General features: G+C 40.3%; 1 protein-coding gene across 1 annotated transcript; it reads right to left on the bottom strand.

The window, feature by feature from the left end:
- Window positions 1–9,720: 9,720 nt before the first annotated feature.
- On the bottom strand, window positions 9,721–23,061 carry LOC133877344 (CBS domain-containing protein CBSX3, mitochondrial). The gene is made up of 6 exons (XM_062315609.1): window positions 22,905–23,061; window positions 22,101–22,363; window positions 21,849–21,930; window positions 10,371–10,444; window positions 10,179–10,239; window positions 9,721–10,078 (listed from the first exon to the last, which is right to left on the bottom strand). The coding sequence occupies exons 2-6, from the start codon at window positions 22,356–22,358 to the stop codon at window positions 9,936–9,938; spliced, it is 618 nt and encodes a 205-aa protein (XP_062171593.1). The 5' UTR covers window positions 22,359–22,363; window positions 22,905–23,061; the 3' UTR covers window positions 9,721–9,935.
- Window positions 23,062–24,096: the final 1,035 nt, after the last annotated feature.

Genomic DNA, 24,096 nt, shown 5'->3' with positions numbered 1-24,096 from the left:
CCTAAACCCTAAACCCTAAACCCTAAACCCTAAACCCTAAACCCTAAACCCTAAACCCTAAACCCTAAACCCTAAACCCTAAACCCTAAACCCTAAACCCTAAACCCTAAACCCTAAACCCTAAACCCTAAACCCTAAACCCTAAACCCTAAACCCTAAACCCTAAACCCTAAACCCTAAACCCTAAACCCTAAACCCTAAACCCTAAACCCTAAACCCTAAACCCTAAACCCTAAACCCTAAACCCTAAACCCTAAACCCTAAACCCTAAACCCTAAACCCTAAACCCTAAACCCTAAACCCTAAACCCTAAACCCTAAACCCTAAACCCTAAACCCTAAACCCTAAACCCTAAACCCTAAACCCTAAACCCTAAACCCTAAACCCTAAACCCTAAACCCTAAACCCTAAACCCTAAACCCTAAACCCTAAACCCTAAACCCTAAACCCTAAACCCTAAACCCTAAACCCTAAACCCTAAACCCTAAACCCTAAACCCTAAACCCTAAACCCTAAACCCTAAACCCTAAACCCTAAACCCTAAACCCTAAACCCTAAACCCTAAACCCTAAACCCTAAACCCTAAACCCTAAACCCTAAACCCTAAACCCTAAACCCTAAACCCTAAACCCTAAACCCTAAACCCTAAACCCTAAACCCTAAACCCTAAACCCTAAACCCTAAACCCTAAACCCTAAACCCTAAACCCTAAACCCTAAACCCTAAACCCTAAACCCTAAACCCTAAACCCTAAACCCTAAACCCTAAACCCTAAACCCTAAACCCTAAACCCTAAACCCTAAACCCTAAACCCTAAACCCTAAACCCTAAACCCTAAACCCTAAACCCTAAACCCTAAACCCTAAACCCTAAACCCTAAACCCTAAACCCTAAACCCTAAACCCTAAACCCTAAACCCTAAACCCTAAACCCTAAACCCTAAACCCTAAACCCTAAACCCTAAACCCTAAACCCTAAACCCTAAACCCTAAACCCTAAACCCTAAACCCTAAACCCTAAACCCTAAACCCTAAACCCTAAACCCTAAACCCTAAACCCTAAACCCTAAACCCTAAACCCTAAACCCTAAACCCTAAACCCTAAACCCTAAACCCTAAACCCTAAACCCTAAACCCTAAACCCTAAACCCTAAACCCTAAACCCTAAACCCTAAACCCTAAACCCTAAACCCTAAACCCTAAACCCTAAACCCTAAACCCTAAACCCTAAACCCTAAACCCTAAACCCTAAACCCTAAACCCTAAACCCTAAACCCTAAACCCTAAACCCTAAACCCTAAACCCTAAACCCTAAACCCTAAACCCTAAACCCTAAACCCTAAACCCTAAACCCTAAACCCTAAACCCTAAACCCTAAACCCTAAACCCTAAACCCTAAACCCTAAACCCTAAACCCTAAACCCTAAACCCTAAACCCTAAACCCTAAACCCTAAACCCTAAACCCTAAACCCTAAACCCTAAACCCTAAACCCTAAACCCTAAACCCTAAACCCTAAACCCTAAACCCTAAACCCTAAACCCTAAACCCTAAACCCTAAACCCTAAACCCTAAACCCTAAACCCTAAACCCTAAACCCTAAACCCTAAACCCTAAACCCTAAACCCTAAACCCTAAACCCTAAACCCTAAACCCTAAACCCTAAACCCTAAACCCTAAACCCTAAACCCTAAACCCTAAACCCTAAACCCTAAACCCTAAACCCTAAACCCTAAACCCTAAACCCTAAACCCTAAACCCTAAACCCTAAACCCTAAACCCTAAACCCTAAACCCTAAACCCTAAACCCTAAACCCTAAACCCTAAACCCTAAACCCTAAACCCTAAACCCTAAACCCTAAACCCTAAACCCTAAACCCTAAACCCTAAACCCTAAACCCTAAACCCTAAACCCTAAACCCTAAACCCTAAACCCTAAACCCTAAACCCTAAACCCTAAACCCTAAACCCTAAACCCTAAACCCTAAACCCTAAACCCTAAACCCTAAACCCTAAACCCTAAACCCTAAACCCTAAACCCTAAACCCTAAACCCTAAACCCTAAACCCTAAACCCTAAACCCTAAACCCTAAACCCTAAACCCTAAACCCTAAACCCTAAACCCTAAACCCTAAACCCTAAACCCTAAACCCTAAACCCTAAACCCTAAACCCTAAACCCTAAACCCTAAACCCTAAACCCTAAACCCTAAACCCTAAACCCTAAACCCTAAACCCTAAACCCTAAACCCTAAACCCTAAACCCTAAACCCTAAACCCTAAACCCTAAACCCTAAACCCTAAACCCTAAACCCTAAACCCTAAACCCTAAACCCTAAACCCTAAACCCTAAACCCTAAACCCTAAACCCTAAACCCTAAACCCTAAACCCTAAACCCTAAACCCTAAACCCTAAACCCTAAACCCTAAACCCTAAACCCTAAACCCTAAACCCTAAACCCTAAACCCTAAACCCTAAACCCTAAACCCTAAACCCTAAACCCTAAACCCTAAACCCTAAACCCTAAACCCTAAACCCTAAACCCTAAACCCTAAACCCTAAACCCTAAACCCTAAACCCTAAACCCTAAACCCTAAACCCTAAACCCTAAACCCTAAACCCTAAACCCTAAACCCTAAACCCTAAACCCTAAACCCTAAACCCTAAACCCTAAACCCTAAACCCTAAACCCTAAACCCTAAACCCTAAACCCTAAACCCTAAACCCTAAACCCTAAACCCTAAACCCTAAACCCTAAACCCTAAACCCTAAACCCTAAACCCTAAACCCTAAACCCTAAACCCTAAACCCTAAACCCTAAACCCTAAACCCTAAACCCTAAACCCTAAACCCTAAACCCTAAACCCTAAACCCTAAACCCTAAACCCTAAACCCTAAACCCTAAACCCTAAACCCTAAACCCTAAACCCTAAACCCTAAACCCTAAACCCTAAACCCTAAACCCTAAACCCTAAACCCTAAACCCTAAACCCTAAACCCTAAACCCTAAACCCTAAACCCTAAACCCTAAACCCTAAACCCTAAACCCTAAACCCTAAACCCTAAACCCTAAACCCTAAACCCTAAACCCTAAACCCTAAACCCTAAACCCTAAACCCTAAACCCTAAACCCTAAACCCTAAACCCTAAACCCTAAACCCTAAACCCTAAACCCTAAACCCTAAACCCTAAACCCTAAACCCTAAACCCTAAACCCTAAACCCTAAACCCTAAACCCTAAACCCTAAACCCTAAACCCTAAACCCTAAACCCTAAACCCTAAACCCTAAACCCTAAACCCTAAACCCTAAACCCTAAACCCTAAACCCTAAACCCTAAACCCTAAACCCTAAACCCTAAACCCTAAACCCTAAACCCTAAACCCTAAACCCTAAACCCTAAACCCTAAACCCTAAACCCTAAACCCTAAACCCTAAACCCTAAACCCTAAACCCTAAACCCTAAACCCTAAACCCTAAACCCTAAACCCTAAACCCTAAACCCTAAACCCTAAACCCTAAACCCTAAACCCTAAACCCTAAACCCTAAACCCTAAACCCTAAACCCTAAACCCTAAACCCTAAACCCTAAACCCTAAACCCTAAACCCTAAACCCTAAACCCTAAACCCTAAACCCTAAACCCTAAACCCTAAACCCTAAACCCTAAACCCTAAACCCTAAACCCTAAACCCTAAACCCTAAACCCTAAACCCTAAACCCTAAACCCTAAACCCTAAACCCTAAACCCTCAACCCTAAACCCTAAACCCTAAACCCTAAACCCTAAACCCTAAACCCTAAACCCTAAACCCTAAACCCTAAACCCTAAACCCTAAACCCTAAACCCTAAACCCTAAACCCTAAACCCTAAACCCTAAACCCTAAACCCTAAACCCTAAACCCTAAACCCTAAACCCTAAACCCTAAACCCTAAACCCTAAACCCTAAACCCTAAACCCTAAACCCTAAACCCTAAACCCTAAACCCTAAACCCTAAACCCTAAACCCTAAACCCTAAACCCTAAACCCTAAACCCTAAACCCTAAACCCTAAACCCTAAACCCTAAACCCTAAACCCTAAACCCTAAACCCTAAACCCTAAACCCTAAACCCTAAACCCTAAACCCTAAACCCTAAACCCTAAACCCTAAACCCTAAACCCTAAACCCTAAACCCTAAACCCTAAACCCTAAACCCTAAACCCTAAACCCTAAACCCTAAACCCTAAACCCTAAACCCTAAACCCTAAACCCTAAACCCTAAACCCTAAACCCTAAACCCTAAACCCTAAACCCTAAACCCTAAACCCTAAACCCTAAACCCTAAACCCTAAACCCTAAACCCTAAACCCTAAACCCTAAACCCTAAACCCTAAACCCTAAACCCTAAACCCTAAACCCTAAACCCTAAACCCTAAACCCTAAACCCTAAACCCTAAACCCTAAACCCTAAACCCTAAACCCTAAACCCTAAACCCTAAACCCTAAACCCTAAACCCTAAACCCTAAACCCTAAACCCTAAACCCTAAACCCTAAACCCTAAACCCTAAACCCTAAACCCTAAACCCTAAACCCTAAACCCTAAACCCTAAACCCTAAACCCTAAACCCTAAACCCTAAACCCTAAACCCTAAACCCTAAACCCTAAACCCTAAACCCTAAACCCTAAACCCTAAACCCTAAACCCTAAACCCTAAACCCTAAACCCTAAACCCTAAACCCTAAACCCTAAACCCTAAACCCTAAACCCTAAACCCTAAACCCTAAACCCTAAACCCTAAACCCTAAACCCTAAACCCTAAACCCTAAACCCTAAACCCTAAACCCTAAACCCTAAACCCTAAACCCTAAACCCTAAACCCTAAACCCTAAACCCTAAACCCTAAACCCTAAACCCTAAACCCTAAACCCTAAACCCTAAACCCTAAACCCTAAACCCTAAACCCTAAACCCTAAACCCTAAACCCTAAACCCTAAACCCTAAACCCTAAACCCTAAACCCTAAACCCTAAACCCTAAACCCTAAACCCTAAACCCTAAACCCTAAACCCTAAACCCTAAACCCTAAACCCTAAACCCTAAACCCTAAACCCTAAACCCTAAACCCTAAACCCTAAACCCTAAACCCTAAACCCTAAACCCTAAACCCTAAACCCTAAACCCTAAACCCTAAACCCTAAACCCTAAACCCTAAACCCTAAACCCTAAACCCTAAACCCTAAACCCTAAACCCTAAACCCTAAACCCTAAACCCTAAACCCTAAACCCTAAACCCTAAACCCTAAACCCTAAACCCTAAACCCTAAACCCTAAACCCTAAACCCTAAACCCTAAACCCTAAACCCTAAACCCTAAACCCTAAACCCTAAACCCTAAACCCTAAACCCTAAACCCTAAACCCTAAACCCTAAACCCTAAACCCTAAACCCTAAACCCTAAACCCTAAACCCTAAACCCTAAACCCTAAACCCTAAACCCTAAACCCTAAACCCTAAACCCTAAACCCTAAACCCTAAACCCTAAACCCTAAACCCTAAACCCTAAACCCTAAACCCTAAACCCTAAACCCTAAACCCTAAACCCTAAACCCTAAACCCTAAACCCTAAAACCCTAAACCCTAAACCCTAAACCCTAAACCCTAAAACCCTAAACCCTAAAACCCTAAACCCTAAACCCTAAACCCTAAACCCTAAACCCTAAACCCTAAACCCTCTAACCCTTAACCCTAAACCCTCTAACCCTAAACCCTCTAACCCTAAACCCTCTAACCCTAAACCCTAAACCCTAAACCCTAAACCCTAAACCCTAAACCCTAACCCTAAACCCTAAACCCTAAACCCTAAACCCTAAACCCTAAACCCTAAACCCTAAACCCTAAACCCTAAACCCTAAAACCCTTAACCCTAAACCCTTAACCCTAAAACCCTAAACCCTTAACCCTAAACCCTTAACCCTAAACCCTAAACCCTAAAACCTAAACCCTAAACCCTAAACCCTTAAACCCTAAACCCTAAAACCCTAAACCCTAAACCCTTAAACCCTAAACCCTTAACCCTTAACCCTTAAACCCTTAACCCTAAACCCTAAACCCTAAACCCTAAACCCTAAACCCTAAACCCTAAACCCTAAACCCTAAACCCTAAACCCTAAAACCCTAAACCCTAAACCCTAAACCCTAAACCCTAAACCCTAAACCCTAAAACCCTAAACCCTAAAACCCTAAACCCTAAAACCCTAAACCCTAAACCCTAAAACCCTAAACCCTAAACCCTAAACCCTAAACCCTAAACCCTAAAACCCTAAACCCTAAACCCTAAACCCTAAACCCTAAACCCTAACCCCTTAACCCTAAACCCTAAACCCTAAACCCTAAACCATAACCCCTAACCCTAAATCCTAAACCCTAAACCCTAAAACAATTGCGTTTTGCGTAGTACGTTTGTGTATCTGATTTTGGAGGACCAAAAAGCTTTTAAACTCTGATCTCTGCATCTTCCAAAATTGCAAACTCTTAGGTCGTCGTGATTTTGTTTCGTTTGACGAAACAAAAACCTATATCAGCCAATTTATTGACACCCAAACACAAACTAACGTTCAATTGCGTTTTGCGTAGTACGTTTGTGTATTAGATTTTGGAGGACAAAAAACTTTTAAATTCTGATCTCTTCATCTTCCAATATTGCAAACTCTTAGGGCGTCGTGTTTTTGTTTCGTTTGACGAAAAAAAAATCTATATTAGCAAATTTGTTGATGCCCGAGCACAAACTCACGTTCAAATGCGTTTTGCGTGATACGTTTGTGTATCAGATTTTGTAGGACCAAAAAGTTTTTAAAATCTTGCATCTCCATCTTCCAATATTGCAAACTCTTTGGGCGTCATGATTTTGTTTCGTTTGACGAAAAAAAAAAACTTATATAAGCTAATTTATTTACGCCCGAACATAAACTCACGTTCAATTGCGTTTTGCGTGGTACATTTGTGTATCAAATTTTGGAGGAGCAACAAGCTTTTAAAATCCAATCTCTCCATCTTCCAATATTGCAAACTCTTAGGGCGTCGTGATTTTGTTTCGTTTGACAAAAAAAAAAAACCCTATATCAACCAATTTATTTACGCCCGAACACAAACTCACGTTCAATTGCATTTTGCGTGGTACATTTGTGTATCTAATTTTGGAGGACCAAAAAGCTTTTAAATTCTGATCTCTCCATCTTCCAATATTGCAAACTCTTACGGCGTCGTTATTTTGTTTCGTTTGATAAAAAAAAAAAAACCTATATCAGCCAATTTATTTACGCCCGAACACAAACTCACGTTCAATTGCGTTTAGCGTTGTACGTTTGTGTATCAGCATTTTTATCTTTACACATTTTGCTCCCTTCCGTCAGTCAGACCCGTTAACATGGACGAAATATGCTGGTTTTGGACGTTAATTTTGATTAAAAGATAAAATGCCCTCAATTGATCCAAAAAAAATGGTTTATTAATTTGGTTTAAATTTATTAATAAAAAATATTAAAACTAATATATTTAATTAAAAAAAAAAAAAAAGCAAAAAAAAGAAATGGGGTGGCTGCCGGAGGGGGTGGCATGCGATCCACCCCCAGAGGTGGGTCCGGGCACCTCTGGGGTGGCTCACAGCCACCCCAGCTTTTCTCTAGGGTGGCCGCACGGCCACCCTAGGTATTTCCAGAGGTGGCTACGAGCCACCTTTAGGGGTGGTTCGCAGGCCACCCCAAAAAAACCGCTTTTCTCTAGGGTGGCCGTGTGGCCACCCTAGGATTTTCCAAGGGTGACCGTGCGGCCACCCCGGCCTAAGGGGTGGCGGTTCGGCCACCCCAGTTTTTCTCTAAGGTGGCCACGCGACCCCCCAGGTTGCGAGGTGGCTCGTAAGCCTCCCCCTTCGGCAGCCCCCAATATTCTGCCCTCAATTGATTTTTTTTTTTTCTTTTTAAGTTGAGGGCATTTAGGTCATTTTTAAAATTGAGTGAAGGTATTTAAGTATTTTCACGAGTTAGGCTAACAGAAAGAGGCAAAATATGTAACTATGGTGGTTGGATACTCTTTTTTGGTTAAGTTGGTAGTTCATGGGGAAAAAAGTAATTACCCATTTTCTTTTCCTTTTTTTTTAACTTCATGCTCCTTTTGAGAATAAGATTTGTTTGGTGTCATTTTCTTGCTTATCTTTTGTGCATCTCTTTTGCAAATCTATCATTAAAAATTTGCACATCTCTTATACAAAGATTGAATTTGCACATTTTTTGTACGAAGACGGACAAGAGATGTTCAGACAAGAGATGTGCAAGAAAATTAAACCAAAATAAGACATGGAGTCAATGATTTCTAAAAGGATATGAAGAATTTTAAAACTTCATAGCATTCTATACACTTATTCACTATAGTATGTTGATTAAGGCATCGTTCGGCAACCCCCTCCCTTTCCATTTTCTTTCTTTTCACTTCTCCCAAAAAAACATTATCACATCAACAATTTTTAATTACTATTTAAATAAAAAAACCACTACAATAGAAACTTTTTTTCCACTTTTCCATAGAAATTTTTTCTACTTTATATCACATGAATCACTTCTTACGACCACTCAAAAAAAAAAAAAAAAATTCCCCTCATACTTGAGGGGAGAGGGTTACCGAACGGGGCTTAAGATTTTTTTTTTTTTTTTTCAAATTTATAGAATCTTTGTATACTTCAATGAAAATGGAAATCCAAATTCAAACATTGGATAAAAACACTCACTACTCAACTCCAAAATTGAAACTACGAACGAGAATACACGGGGCAATGCTTCTGGAGATGCGGGCCCAATAGTTTCAGGCACAGATGTCACAAAATCAATATCACCAGTGAAGATGATTTGAGGTGTGTATTGAGTCACAAGGACTCAAACGTCATTACAGGGGTGAACAGAGGGAGGAAGATGCAACAGAAAAGCCTCAAAACATACACAAATAAAATACAGAGAAGCAGAAAATAACCCTAAAATACACCATCGATGGCGGCCAAACCACCGTTAGAAATTGGTCAAAACGGAGGAGGTTGGTGGAGAGCAGCAGCAACAAAGAGAACCTACAGCGGTGCGTGAAGATCCGAAGTTGAAGCCGTTGCCGGAGGATCGAATCTGGAGGGCCATGGAACCTGGTGGAGTGGATGTTTGTGTGAAAAGTCCTCCTAAAGCTAGTAGATCTGATTTGAAAAAAATCAGATCTAAAAACTTCAAAATACCGAGAAAACCATGACTTGGAACGGGAGGAAGAAGGAAAGACCAATCCAATGAGAGAGGCCGTCACCAATGATGTAGAGGGCAGATAATTGCTCCTATGCTAGCCGAAGAAATAGTTTGACGGGGTGGTTTCTACGGGAGAAAACTCCCAGTAGGTGTTGTTTGTTTAGTGGAGAAAAAACGTGGTTCCTCCCATGGCTAAAGAACCAGCAAAGGGGAATCAGTGAGAGGAATATTCTAGAGAGATGGGAGAGCATTTTTAGAGAGGGCAAATCCAAGCGTCCTTTCTCTCTCTCTCTCTCTCACACACCAAAAAAAAAAACTTTTTTTGTACAGAATAAGATAGAGATGGACAAATAAAAAACTAAAACAGTTTCCTAAGATGATGTGCGGAGTTGGGACTCCGCTGCCTCGGAAATCAAACTACCAAAAAGCATCTACCGAATCATTCGCACCATGTGCTACGTTATCACAACAGAAATTTCAAGCAACATTCGAGGGCTTATTATTAGCTTGTAGACCTTATGCTGGTATTTGGTATCATCCGTACATCCACATCTGAAACACAACCAGAAAACAGAAATTGCACACAGCACACCATATTCACAAAGGTACTCAAGCCTTTTACTGCTCAAGGAGCAGGTAATATTTGACAAAGCCAACGCGAGAGTGTTTCATCACCATTGTCATCATCATCTAGTAACCTCCTTGAATATAAGCATTCAAGCGGTCTAGCTCCTCCCGATGCTCACTCACCACAGCACGGACCACATCTCCTATGGACACCATGCCTATCATCCCCTTTCCATCAATGACAGGGATGTGCCTGATCCGATTATCTGCCACCCAAATTGAGTTCCAGGCTCATATTATCTTGATATGAGAGAGAGAGAGAGAGAGAGAGAGTATCCATCAATAATGAGAAGCAGTATAGAGTACCTGTCATCAGTTGCATTGCCCGCAGAACTTTGGTGTCAGGTGTGACTGTGATAAGCTTGTTCTGCGGTCACCGTATATAGCATATGCCATCAAAAATCGTTTGACAACAGGAAAATGTAAAAGAACTTTGATAGGCACTGGACAAAAACCCAAGAATGATGTTTTCTAACGGAGGGGCGAGAAGACTTATACCTCTTCAGTCATGATATCCCCAACCTTGGTTGACTTGGATGATCTTCCCTGTACTATGATTTTCCTTAGGTAATCTGAAAATCACCAAATAAAGGACACGATTAACTAAACAAGTACAAATATATACCTTCCAATCATTGTCCACACGGTATGTGCAGCCACTTGTGCTTTTTGCATTACATTTAAGGGTAACGTATATGTTCCAGCAATAAATAATTGAATAACCATGATAGCACATGAATTACCAAGCCCAGGAAGTAGCTCTGCACATCCAATTCTTTCCCTTTTTATTTTTATTTTTTTTTCTATTCAAATATGGGAAAAAGGGAACATCCAATTCTTTCCCCTTGTTTGGCAGTGAACATGGTAGTTTTTGGAAAGATTCCAGTGAAATCACAGATATCCCTCATGGCACCAGCCATTGTACTATGGAGTCAATTTTGGACTTAGATGAGATATGCAAGTCATCTCAACTAAGCCTGACAATTGATCACAGCCATGGGAAATCTGACATCTCACACTGAAGGTTTTCGAGAGATATAGAAAGAGCTCATTATCTTAAAATCCTTTGAATACCCAATCATTCCTACTTAGCTGCAAGCTAAGTTGACTATTACACAAACATTTTCATTGTTAGGTTACACAGGCACCATGATGTAGGACAACGGCAATGACCATTTATTGAATTACAAAAATGACTCATAAAAATTAAATAAAACATAAACTAATAACCCAATAAAAACTTAAATAAAATTAGAGGACCCTATTACCACGTGCTTGTAGAATTATATCACTCACCACACCGTCGTCAGGTGTATATTTAATTTAGGAAAAAATACATATAACTCCCTCAAATTACCACTACATTGTCACTGTGCTCTCCAAACTACTAAATTTGTCAATGTCCCCCATGACAAAATACCCTTCATAAATTTTTACTTAATAAAATAAAAACCAAGGGGGTGGCTCAACATGGAATACAGTGCCTTTACACCCAACTCTACCACGAAAGGAAACTTCGGTACTGACACCGCCATGGAAATGGATTTCATGGATGAACTTTTGTTTGAAGGATGCTGGTTGGAGACCACTAGTGTCTTCAACCATTTGCCTCCGGGTTCCATGACTTCCATGCTCTCAATGACCCTTCACCTTATTATTTGCCTACTTTGGACTCTAACAGTACTGGCCATCTTAATATCAACCATCATCAGCAAATATTTCAAGAAACGAAGGAATGAGCTTTTCCTGAATTTGAAAGTATTCTAGGTGAGGGAGGGTTTGGCCAAACGGCCAATCTAAAAGTATTCCGGTGGCCTAAGCCCCAAATGGCCTAGGGGTGGTTCAGCCACCCCTAGGCCGGCTAGAAGGGGTGGTCGAGCCACCCCCTTGGTTTTTTCATTATTTTCATTTTCGCTTTTATTTTATAAGGGTATTTTTGTCATATTGAAAAAAAAATTTACGTTCATTTTTATCGTTCTACTGGCCTTAGAGGGGACATTGACAGATTTTGGTAATTTGGGGGCGACATTGACTCAATTAATAGTTTTTTTTTTTTTTTTGGAGGGGGGACATTGACAGTATAGTAGTAGTTTAAAAGGTATGTGTAATTTTCCCTCTTAATTTATAATCAATGTACAAATTACAAGATAGATATAAAATGAATAGGGATTGAGTTTTAATGAAATACAAAATACAATTGTTGTTTAGTTCCTTGTGAATGAATAACTCTATCTTGGTATAAAGTTTTATCTTCATCTCCTCTTCTGGTGTTATCCTTCAATGACATTTGGTGATGATGTTTGTGATTATCTCTATCATAATCTCCAATACACCCCGCAAGCTTAATTGTGGGGAATGCTCATTAAGCTTGTCATGTAGTAAGTGAAAATGATGGGAAACAAGTAGTTTAGTAAATGTGTCATCTAGTTGGTCTTTGGATGAAAGATACTAAACCATCAATGCACGAGAAGTGACTTTGTCACAAACAAAATGAAAATCGATTTCTATATAAAACGCCCGGTTGGTGGTGAAATATGTTGCCCCGATGTTATCACACCAAAGAATAGGTGGTTGTGGAAGGAAAATGCCATGTTCTAGTAACAGTGATTGGAGCCAGATAATTTCTGTAGTGGCGTTTGCTAGTTCATGGATTGGCATACTTCATTTACTGCAAAAGAGATCTCGGGCTTAATGAAGGATAATGGTGACTTTATGGATGACCCAACACTTTATCGAAGTACTGTTGGGCCCCTTCAATACTTATCCTTCTTTATGGGTTGTTGACATGGGTGAGGTGACAGGCTTGCCATTGAGCATATTTGTGCGGCCCAACAAGCCAATTACATACCACTTCCTAGGAAAAAATGCAGAGGACCAAGGTCTTTAACAGCAAAGTCCACATGAAGCAACTGGAGAAAGGAATCCACTGCCTTCGGCTTTGTGTTGATGATCAAAATATTGTCTACATAAATCAGCACATTAGTGACCTTAGTAGAAGTCCGAAGGATGAAGAGTGAAGAATCTGATCGTGAACCCACAAATTTGAGCTCTAGAAGTCGACTGCCCACTCGTGAAAACTAGCCACGAGGGCCTTATTTCAAGCCATATAGAGCTTTATGTAGTTTGCACACGTGTAGGAAATCGAAGCTGGATAAATCCAGGAAGCTGAAACATGAAAACTTCCTCTCTGTCAAAACACCATGGAGGAAGGCGTTTCGTATGTCAATTTGCCGGATTTCCCAACCTGAAGAGACTACAAGTGAAAGAACCATACGGATGGTAGTGGTTTGGTCACTAGATTGTAGGTTTCCCCAAAATCCAATCTACGCTATTAAAGAAAGTTCTTGGCCAGTAATTGGGCTTTATGCTTTTCAATCAAACTATTGGCCTAGCGTTTTACATGAAAAACCCATTTGCATCCCACCATGTTTTGAGCTCCAGAGGCTGGAACGAGAGTCCATGATCTATTTTTTAGCAAGGCATCGAACTCTACATTCACGGCATTATGCCATTCTTGGTGCTTGAAAGTAGAGGAGAAAGATGTCAGTTCTATGAGAGTTGTAGAAGATTTCGTTAGTAGTGCTCTGGGGGGTGGATATCTCATCATTCCGTTTGTGAAGTTTTTGGGTTTGTGAATGTCGTTTTTGGACCTTGAAACCATGGGGTGAGTCGAAGAGAGTGCATCCGATTGATATATTGAGGATGGCACAATGACTAGTGGGTGTTCGGTAAAATGTTGTAGAGAAGGATTTGAGCTATTTGGGGAAGATGAAGTGGGTGAGATAGTTGAAGGACACGTGGATGTTGACTGCTAAGGAAGGGGGCAGAGGTAGTATCGCTAGGAAATAGGGTAACGAAGCAATGTTGGAGATAGGTCATGGGTGGGCTTATAAGTTGGATTGGTTTCAAAAGGGAATAGTCTCATTAAACATAGCATATCTAGAGACATAGACACGACAAAGGACCATGTAAACACTGATAAACTTTGTGAGACAAAGTTGTACCCAAGGAACATGCACTGGGTTGAACGAAAGTCCACATTGTGCTTGTTGTAGGGCCGCTTGTAAGGCAAACGAGCGCAATCAAAAACTTCTAAAAAGAAATAATCAAGCCTAATGTTGTATAATTTTTCAGGTAAGGATGGTTCATTCCCTTGGAAAAGTATTTGGAAGGTTATGGCCCCTCCTCGCATTGCTTTCTTCTTATGGACAACAGCAATCGGTAGAATCCTCACCGCAGATAACCTCAAAAGGTGGGGTTTCAATCTAGCTAACTGGTGTTGCCTTTGTAAAAAGAATGAGGAAACTATTAATCATCTTCTCATCCACTACGAGTATACTGTTGATCTCTAGCACTTGGTTCTTAACATTTTCGGGGTTTCTTGGGTCATGCCTAGTAACATCCTAGAGATTCTTCATTGCTAAAAATTTCAAGGGCAGGAAAACCCCAAAGAGGCAATCTGAAAAGTTATTCCTGCTTTTTTAATGTGAAGCGTTTGGAGAAAAATGAATCGGCGTCTCTTTAAGAAAAGTGAGTCCAATGTGCTTTCTAAAAATCATCATTTCTGAGATATCTTTTGGATTGGGTTATTGTAAATGTTCCTAATTTTGACTTAGAGAATCTGGTAGATTTAATTTGTTTTTCTTTTTAAGTACATTCAAAAGAAATTACAAACAATAGAAACAAATACAAGAAACATAAAATAAATACAAACTTAACAACTGCAAAACCCAAGCTAGACAGACAACGAGAACCTCTAAGTACGGAAAGGAAACCAGAAAGATTGAAGTCACTTGCGAATAGAGCCAATGAAAGCCGCGGCGCACTATGATGAGTAAAACCATTGGGAGTAAGAGAACCCTAAAAACTCAAATCTAAACTAGTTTCCAAGGAAACCAAGTAGACTAAGAATCAGAACAACGGAAGAGATATCTCCTACACAGACAAAGAGTCTAAATCCCAACAGGTTTGGATTAAGCAAAAACACAAAGACAACAACAATAAATAATAGAAAAACAAAATAAATAGCAGGAAAAAAAAAATCTCCAAGCCTGAAAATCAGCAGCACCAGAAGCGGAAGTGGCGAAGATGTGGAGTCGTGTGAGATTAATGTGTTGTCGAGTGAAGACCAACAAGTTGAGCGAGAGGCAGCAACAGGGTGTGGGGAGACCGGAGACAACGGTGGAGAGGCAAATGGGTTGGCAAGGCTGCCAAAGGGAGGCAGATCGAGCTTCAAAGAAGCTCCATGACAGATCCAAATGGAGGAGGTGTCCCGGCGGATTGGGGAAAGTGGTAGTGCGTCGGTGAAGGGGCTAAGACTGCGATTTCTAGAGGAGATTGTTTAAATTGTAGTAGCCTTTAGGGTATTCGATTCTCTTGTATACTTTTTCGTGTACAAGAGCTTTGTCCTTTTCTGTTAATAAAATTATTATTATTCAACAAAAAATAAAAAAGAGAAATGCTATTTAGTATTGGTGTGGGAAGATGATTTATTAAATAACATGCAATTAGAAAAGCATAGTCAACAAATTTGAAAGGAATGGAGGAATGGGTGAAAAGAGAAAGGATCGCATCCACTATGTGGCGATGTCATTGTTCTACAAACCCATTTTGCTAATGGGTATGGGGACAGGTTATTCTATGATTAATGCCCAATTATAAGAAAAGAGATTTTAATTTGAAAAATTCTCCCTCGCCATCGGTTTGAGTGAATTTGGTTTTAAGATCAAAGAAACATTCAACATGTGCACGAAAATGTTCAAAAAAAAGTAACTATAGCACATTTTCAAGGAATGTGAAAAACCCACATGAATTTTGTAAAACCATCAACAAATACAACGTAGTAATAATTTCCAGAAATTGACGAAATTGGGGATGGACCCCATGAATAAGAAAATAACAACTCTTAAGGACGCATAGACCTAGAATTGGAACAAATGAAATGGGAATTGGTGGCTTTTTCCCTGCTGACATGCAGGAAAAATCACCAAAGCATTTTTATTTTATTTATTTTTTTATAAGTAATAAACTGGTATTATTAAAAGCGTAAGACGCCCCTAAGTATACCAGAAGTATACAAGAGAAAGTACCTAGCTAGAAAGCGAAAAAAAAAAAATGGCCAAAAAAAAAAAAAAAACCACCAAACAAACCCACAGGGACCTAGGCCCTAAAGCACAAAACCCACAAAGAGCATTCAAAGCAACAAAAGAAAAGCTCAAACAAACCCACAAAGACCTACCCTAAAACTTGAAACCAACAAGGAGCATTCAACGCTACAGAACTTGAGCCTTTCCTTTTCTACTCCTAGGGGCACGCTTGCGTCGCCATAGTTGATGAAGCTCTCTAGATTCTGCAACTCTCTCCTCCCTTTAATCTTAAGACGCTTACCCTTATTAACCCAATGGAAATCCTCTTGAATGGCATCCAACAACGCGAAGGACGTATCTTCATCCTTAACACCATCCGACACCCAATCCAAGGGCATGTCAGGAGGAAAAACACCCAAGGGGTAAGGAGAATCTCCTTTCTCCCCAACCCAACCTTTAGCCCCCTGATCCCACACAACAATCTCCTCAGAGGTGCCAAAACCTACCGGTCACTCCTGAGATTGGATCAAGCCATCCAATCTGAAGATTACACCCTTATCAACGATTGAAGAAGTGCAGCCACTCAAGGGGGAGGGAACACTCAAGAGCAGAAATCCTTACTAAAGAAAGCTAGACAGAGGAGACTTACCCACCCCCCCACCTAGCTTAAGCGAGGACCGTACCACTGTCCCGCCCAAAGCCTGAGAAGAAGCACCCAAACAAGATGTCGTCGGAGCATTGATAGCTATCACCGCCTCATCAAACAAAGAAACATCCATCTGAGTAGTTTTTTTTCTATCTCCAGTGATATGTCATGACCAATTTGGACTCAGACATGTAGATGGGAGCCCCAATCTCCAACATCACCGGAAGAGAAAAGCGAATCCTTTCTCCCAACACAGCCACCCCCAAAGAAGATAACTCAAACCCCTTAGAATCCAAAACCGAACCCCAAAAGGGAGCACTCACATCTGCTGGAGGCAAGGCAGCCACCTCCGGCTAAAGCCCATCTTTTTTTTTTTATAAGTATATTCAAAAAGTGCAAAGGAGCGCAATCTATAGTAGACAGGACGTATACATGAAGCCCCTAATTCAAAGAAAAAAGAGAGCACCTATCTATAAATTCAAAATAAGAACACTCATGCATAAATTGAATTTTCTCTCTCCACATAAACAGCCTAGCATCATTTTCTTCAAGTTCATCAAATCAGTCTCACAATTTTCAAAACAGCGTGCATTTCGTTCCCTCCATACACACCACATCAAATACAATGGAGCCATGCGCCAAATCAGTATCAAATTCCGATTACCCTTTTGCCCCCTCCAACTCCCCAACATATCTTTCACCGATCGCGGCATTACCCACTCCACCCCAAACATTTGCAGAAGCGTCCTCCACAATTCTATAGCAACCATACAATGCAGAAACAAATGGTCAATAGACTATCCAGAAATCTTACACATATAGCACCACTCCATCACAATAATGTTTCTCTTTCGTAAATTATCCAAAGTTAAGATTTTCCCTAAAGTTGCCGTCCACACAAAGAATGCCACTCTCGGGGGGACCTTAACTTTCCAAATACTTTTTCACGGAAAAGAAGACTGAATAGGACTAGATAAAACCTTATAGTAAGACTTTACCTGAAAAGATTTCTTTCGCGCTGGAATCCAACACATTTTATCCTCTCCCTCACTTCTAAGTTTAAGAGTGTACAACATCTCAAAAAATCTACTAACCGCTTCCACCTCCCAATCATGAACTGGGCGAGAAAACAAAATATTCTACAGAATTGTGCCATTTTGTCTCTGCATATTCTCCTCCACCCAAGCATCCTTGCCTCTAGCAATTAGAAACAATTCTGGAAAAAGAGTCTTCAAAGGAATCTCTCCACACCACACATCATGCCAAAATAGAACTTTCGAACCATTCCCGATCTCATATCTCACATGAGCTGCAAAAGCATCCCATCCCCTCCTAATACTCTTCCAAACTCCAAACCCAAAAGAACCCCCAACCTCCTTAGAGCACCAAGCACCCCCCATACTTCAATATTTGGAATCCACCACCTTTCTCCACAGAGCATCCCTCTCCAAAGCATATCTCCATAACCATTTACCCATCAAAGCTTTATTGAACATAACCATATTTCTCACTCCTAGTCCCCTCAAAACCTTTGAAGAACAAATCGTATGCCAATTAACCAAATGAAATTTAAATTCATCTCCAATTCCTCCCCAAAGGAAGTCTCTCTGAAGTTTTTCCAAACGATTTGCCACACCCACTGGAATAGGGAAGAGAGACAGAAAATATGTAGGTAAACTTGAAAGAGTACTATTAATCAAAGTTAACCTCCCACCCTTAGATAAATACAACCTATTCCACCCCGCTAATCTAACTTCCATCTTCTCAATAACGCTATTCCACATATGAGCGTCTTTATACTTAGCACCCTACGGCAGACCCAAATACTTTAACAGAAGTGAGGCCACACCACACCTAAGAATACTAGCCAACTCCTCCACATCCCCTACCTCACCTACCGGAACCATCTCAGATTTAGACAAATTAATTCTCAAGCCCGAAGCTGCTTCAAAACAAAGCAGCAAACACCTCAAGTCTCGGATTTGGTCAACAATAGGATCACAAAAGATCAACGTATCATCTGCAAATAAAAGATGGGATACCATCATAGCATCTTGCGTACTCAATCCCACTGAGAACCCCGATAGGCGCCCACTATCCACCATCGCATATATCATCCGACTAAAAGCCTCCATCACCAACACAAACAAAAGCAAAGACAAAGGATCCCTTTGTCGAAAACCCCGTGAGCTACGAAAAAACCCTGAAGGTGACCCATTGATATTTATGAAAAAACAAACAGTAAAAATACAATGAGCAATCCAGCCACGCCATCTCTCCTTAAATCCGCATCTCTTCAAAACAGAAAGCAAAAACTCCCAACTTACATGATCATACGCCTTCTCCAAATCCAACTTACAAATAATGCCCGCCCATCTTGCTGAACCAAAGCCCATCATTTTTATTTGTTGAAGGTAGAAGAACTAGGATAGGACAGATTGCACTGTACGAAGAGTTCGATAGCCCAACCAAGAGTGCCAAACTGCCTTGGACACACGTTTACTGGATGAAACTTCTTGAGATGGGCTATATGGAGCCTTATTGGAAAAGATGAGTGGGTACGACCCATGTTCACTCTAGGACCAGCACGACTCGCGAGCCCAACTTGAAATTAGTGGGTTAAGGTTTAGTACACTAGAATTCATGTCAAGATAGGTCGAATTGATTGAACTAGATACATTGGAACACGTCTATTAGTGTGGAGAGTGAGAAAAATAGGCCAAAGCCTAAGAATAAATGAGATAGTTGAAAATTTTAAATTTGATTGTTGTTGCTTTAGAGTTATTTATGGTGTTTGGGATACTCCTATTGTGGTTAGTTTGGTATGTATTGTTAATTTGTATAACTCAATTTCTCTTAGTTTGGTTTGTATTGTAAATTTGTATAATTCATTTACTTTTTTGATAAGTAAATCAAGTCTTATTGATAACATCATGCGCCCTTTAAGTACACCAGAAAGTATGAAAAAACAAAGCTAAAATATTCTGCATGGAACTCTCCAAGTCCTCAAAACACCTATTATTTCTTTCCTTCCAAACACACCAAAAAATGCAAATCGGCACCATCTTCCAAATTGTAGCACACCTCGGCCTTCCAAATTTCCACTAACAAGCAAGCAAGTCGATAACTCTTCTAGACATAACCCAAGACAAGCCAGATCGAGTAAAGAGAGCATTTCACAGAGCGAAAGCCACATTGCGGTGAAGCAGAATGTTACGGGCCTATGTTTGGGAACAGGTGATAGGTTTCGAGTGAAGGTTTGGTGAGGGGCAAAGCCGCAGGATCAGTTTTCCTGAGCTTACCTATGGTGAGTGTAAATGATGTGATAATAAAGTATTCGACGTACCCTTGCCTCCTAAAACAACTACAAGAGTTGAATAATAATTTTCTGCATATTGTTTTATTCCTCAATACCCCTATTTATAGGGTTACATTGCTGAATATAAAATACGGAACGATAAATAAATATTGCTAAACCTAATGGGATATAATAATTCCCTTATTAGGTAGGCCAATATGACATGCCACGTCAGCCACTTGCTCTGAGGCGATTGTGCGAGGGTAAGCTATGCAAACTTTGCAAGGCGTGTGAGAGATTATCCACGTCAGCCACGTCTCGTTCGGACTTGCCGGCCGAAGCTTAGGGATCGGATTATCCAGGCTCTCTCTTTCTCATTCTCATTCTTGTTTGAATGATTCTCTCTCCTGGGTAATTGCGGGGTGGAGCAAGGTGTGGCGAAAAAACCTGGTCAAGGGCGTGGTAGGAGACGAGGGATATTAAGTGGTGCTATAGGGCAACGGGATCAAAATGAGATTCTGGAGTCTCAGCAATCAATTGTGTTTTATCGGGCTTGGGAGATCAGGCTTGTTCTGATATACAAGCAGTGAATGCGCCTGGTTCTAATACCAGAATTTCTGATTTGGAGGCTGAGGAGTTGAATGTTGAACAATTGGATGGAGATGGAATTGAACCCACGGTTCAAAGTGATCTAGGGCTTAATCTCCCTTCGTCTGAACATCCTGCTGGAAAGGAGGGTTCGGATGAGGAATTCCCTATGTTTGGCTGTCCTGCGAGGGATCTTCATCTTGGTTCTCCTTCTAAGGAGGCAGGGCCAGATTGGAGTAAGTTGTTTTCTTCTGACAGAACTGTGGAGAATCTCCAGTTCTTTGCTCCAAAGAAATCCGATGAGAAGATCATTGTGTCGCCTCCTGTGGAAGATGTTAAGGAAGGTATTGGTAAGTGGCACCCAAGTCTTGTGGGGCAGTTCCTTGATAAGCCACTGCCTTTCTTTTTGGTGAAGAAAGCCGTTATTGCTATGTGGAAGCAATATGGGGAGATTGAGGTCTATGCTCTGGAAAATGGACTTTATCTTTTTCGGTTCCAAGATGAGCTTCACTGTAAGGAAATCTTGGATACCAAAATCTAGCGTATAGCTAATAGGCCTTTAATCCTACGGAAATGGAGACCTGGAATGCAGATGATGAAGATAGCACTTTCATCCATTCCAGTGAGGATTAAGTTGTTGAATCTGCCGTGGAATACTGGTCCCCTAAGGAGGTGAGGCACGACTTGGGCCTCCCACAAGAGGTAATTTTCACAGGTTAACTTAATTGTGACAAGGTGTTGCAAATTGAAGAGGCTGGTGAGGGATGAACGAACTAGGTTTTGTGTTTCGGTGGTGTGGGTGGGAGAGGAAGAAGACAATGTGTTGAGACCTGTGATTATGGAGGGATGACATGAGTATTAGATGCTCCGATACCATAAAACGAAACAAGCACACTAGGTGTTTGGAGAATTTTATATCGTTGGGTGTATATTTAATTTATAATCAATGTACAGATTGCAAGATAGATACAAAATGAACAGATGTTGAGTAAAACACATCAGGAAACCTTTTACCAAATACACTTAAATCCTAGAAGAGGAATGCCTTAGATATGACACTGGAGAATAATATCAATGAAACCTAATGAAATATCAGCATCGCAGTTCAAAAAGGTTAAATCAATCGAGAAGATAAAATTTTAATAGAATCCAGAATATCTGAAAATTTTTACCTACTATATTCAAATCCTAGTAAAATTCACCTACTTCAGGCACAAGTGGACCATACTATATATTCTGTTATACCATATAAGAGAACAACCTCCAAAGGCAACCCTTCATATCATAATCTCTGATCACCAATATAGATCATCACATATCAAGTAAATGAGCTGAACAATGTTTTAAGAATCACAAACCCCTTTCCGTTATGATTCCTGCAATTGATTTCTGCTCTCCAGGTTTCACTACCACCAAGGCTCCAACATTGTGATGTGTCATCTGCAAAGGAAAATAACTTATTTAGTCTAGACATCTATCCTCTATGACAAAGCCCGTCAAATCATTTCAATACTTTTTTTTTTTTTTTTTTTTTTTACTTATCAAAAAAAATACTTGTCACCTTAAAAATAAAAATAAAAAGATTTGTCATAAAGCTCAAAGATACATACCGACTTAACCGCATCGTAAACTGTGTCATCCATAGTGCACCAAAGCCAAGAGCCATCAGCACTTCTACCTTTTGCTTTCAAGACGTCCGCAATGGTAGTGCTTTCAAAACCTTGCTCTTCTATTCGGGCAGATGTAACCGACTCGAAGCGTGAAAAGAAAACAGGACGCATCAGGGGATTCACCAGACGGAAGTGTTGCAAAACTGCATTTTTTACGACATTTCCATGTGATAAAAATGACTGAAGAGCTCCTTGCATTTTTCCTGTTTAAGGAGATATGTCATGCTTCATAAATGATCAATTTTATTTCAATCAAGCATGCCGGTGGTGGTTCTTAACAAATCTACGGTTAGGTAGAATGTTTTCGACCCTAGATACATTAAATTAAAATTTTGAAAAAGTAAAACAGAGATCTCGAATCTACCCGGGAGGTAAAGAGTATTTACACTCGTAAATCAGATATAACTTGGTCAAAGCTACTCAGCGATTACGAGTCACACCCCGGTTAACTAGAAATATGGGTAAACAAAATCTAGGGACATTTATTATTAGATACATGACAGGACGAGAAAGATGTAAGAAATAAACCTGTTAATTAGTTTATAATAAGTGAATTGAGACGACGAAATAACCATTCAAGATAGATTTCCTAAATGCGAGAAAACGAACATATGCAGCACGGGAGCCCAAAGAAGATTGATAGTTTTAAAAGTCAAGAAACATCTGCTGAACAACTCTCACAAATCGCAATAATAAGACAAAGAAAATGGGAAAAAAAAAAAAAAAAAAAAAAAAAAAACATACCTCAGGAGGCGATCCCACCAGAACTACTAAGTCCCACTTCTAAGTGAAGGTGCAGCAGCGGCCAATTCGGCTACAGATAATGAATGAGCCCTAGAATAAATACCGAATTTTACGTCTTTTGTTACCCGAAACCATTTCTCACTTCACACGTGCAACCCGTGGAAGCCGTTTGGCTTTACCCTGCTCCATTTGCATTATTTTAAGAAATAAAACATGTTTTCGGTGGACAAAATTTGCAAAAATTACATTTAAGCCCTTAAACTACCAGTCGTTTTGAAAATAACGACCAAACTATCAACCTTTGGACTATAACCCCCAAACTTTCAAAAAAAACCAATTTTATCGAAATATGTCTGTAATAACCCTACCATGTGTCATTATTCAATTATAAAAATTAAAAATTAAATTAAAAAATCTAAAAACTAAAAAAAATATATATATATATGCCTTGAGCCACCCCGTTTGGCTTAAGAGTGGGTTCGGCCACTCCAATAGCCCATGAGGATGATTCAGCCATCCCCAATGGCAAAAAAAAAAAAAAAAGGAGTTAGGATTTAGCCTTGAGAATGGTTGAACTACTCTCAATGGTCATGGGGGTGGTTCGGCCACCCTTAGACTGACCGATCTGGGGTGGCTGAACCCACCTTAAAGCCAAACAGGGGTGGTTTTGCCCTCGCAAGGACTAAAAACAAAACAAAACAAAACAAAATAAAACAAAAACAAAGACAAAGACCAAAAACAAAAATTTAAAAAAAAAATGTTAGGGTTTAGCCCTAGGGGTGGCCGAAACCACCTATAAAAACCTTAGGGTGGCTTAAGGCACCCCCATTTTGCTAATTGGGGGTGGCCAAACCACCTCCAAGGGCTATGGGATGATTCAGTCGCGCCCAAACCGACCTTGGGGGTAGCTGAGTCATCCCCATATATATATATATATATATATATATATATATATATATATATATATATATATTTAGTTTTTTTTTATATATACATTTTTTATTATTTTAAAATTTAATTTTATTATTTTTTATTTAAAAATGACGAATAATAGGGGTATTATAACTATATTTCAACAAAATTGGTCTTTTTGAAACTTTTTGATAGTTTAGAGGGCCACAATATAATGGTTAGTAGTTTAAGGGGCTACTTTCAAAACGGCTGATAGTTTTGAGGGTTAAAATGTAATTTT

The sequence above is a fragment of the Alnus glutinosa genome, chromosome 9, assembly GCF_958979055.1.
Source record: "Alnus glutinosa chromosome 9, dhAlnGlut1.1, whole genome shotgun sequence".
Taxonomy (NCBI): domain Eukaryota; kingdom Viridiplantae; phylum Streptophyta; class Magnoliopsida; order Fagales; family Betulaceae; genus Alnus; species Alnus glutinosa.
The sequence above is the reverse complement of the archived record's forward strand: the minus strand, read 5'-3'. Positions and strand labels throughout refer to the sequence as shown.

Bases quoted from the DNA above. Each gene is read 5' to 3' on its own strand.
- LOC133877344 (XM_062315609.1), bottom strand. From the start codon at position 22,358: ATGCAAGGAGCTCTTCAGTCATTTTTATCACATGGAAATGTCGTAAAA. The intron at 21,931-22,100 runs GTATGTATCTTT...TTTCCTTTGCAG, and splicing joins TTTACGATGCGGTTAAGTCG to ATGACACATCACAATGTTGG. The intron at 10,240-10,370 runs GTATAAGTCTTC...CGGTGACCGCAG, and splicing joins GGGATATCATGACTGAAGAG to AACAAGCTTATCACAGTCAC.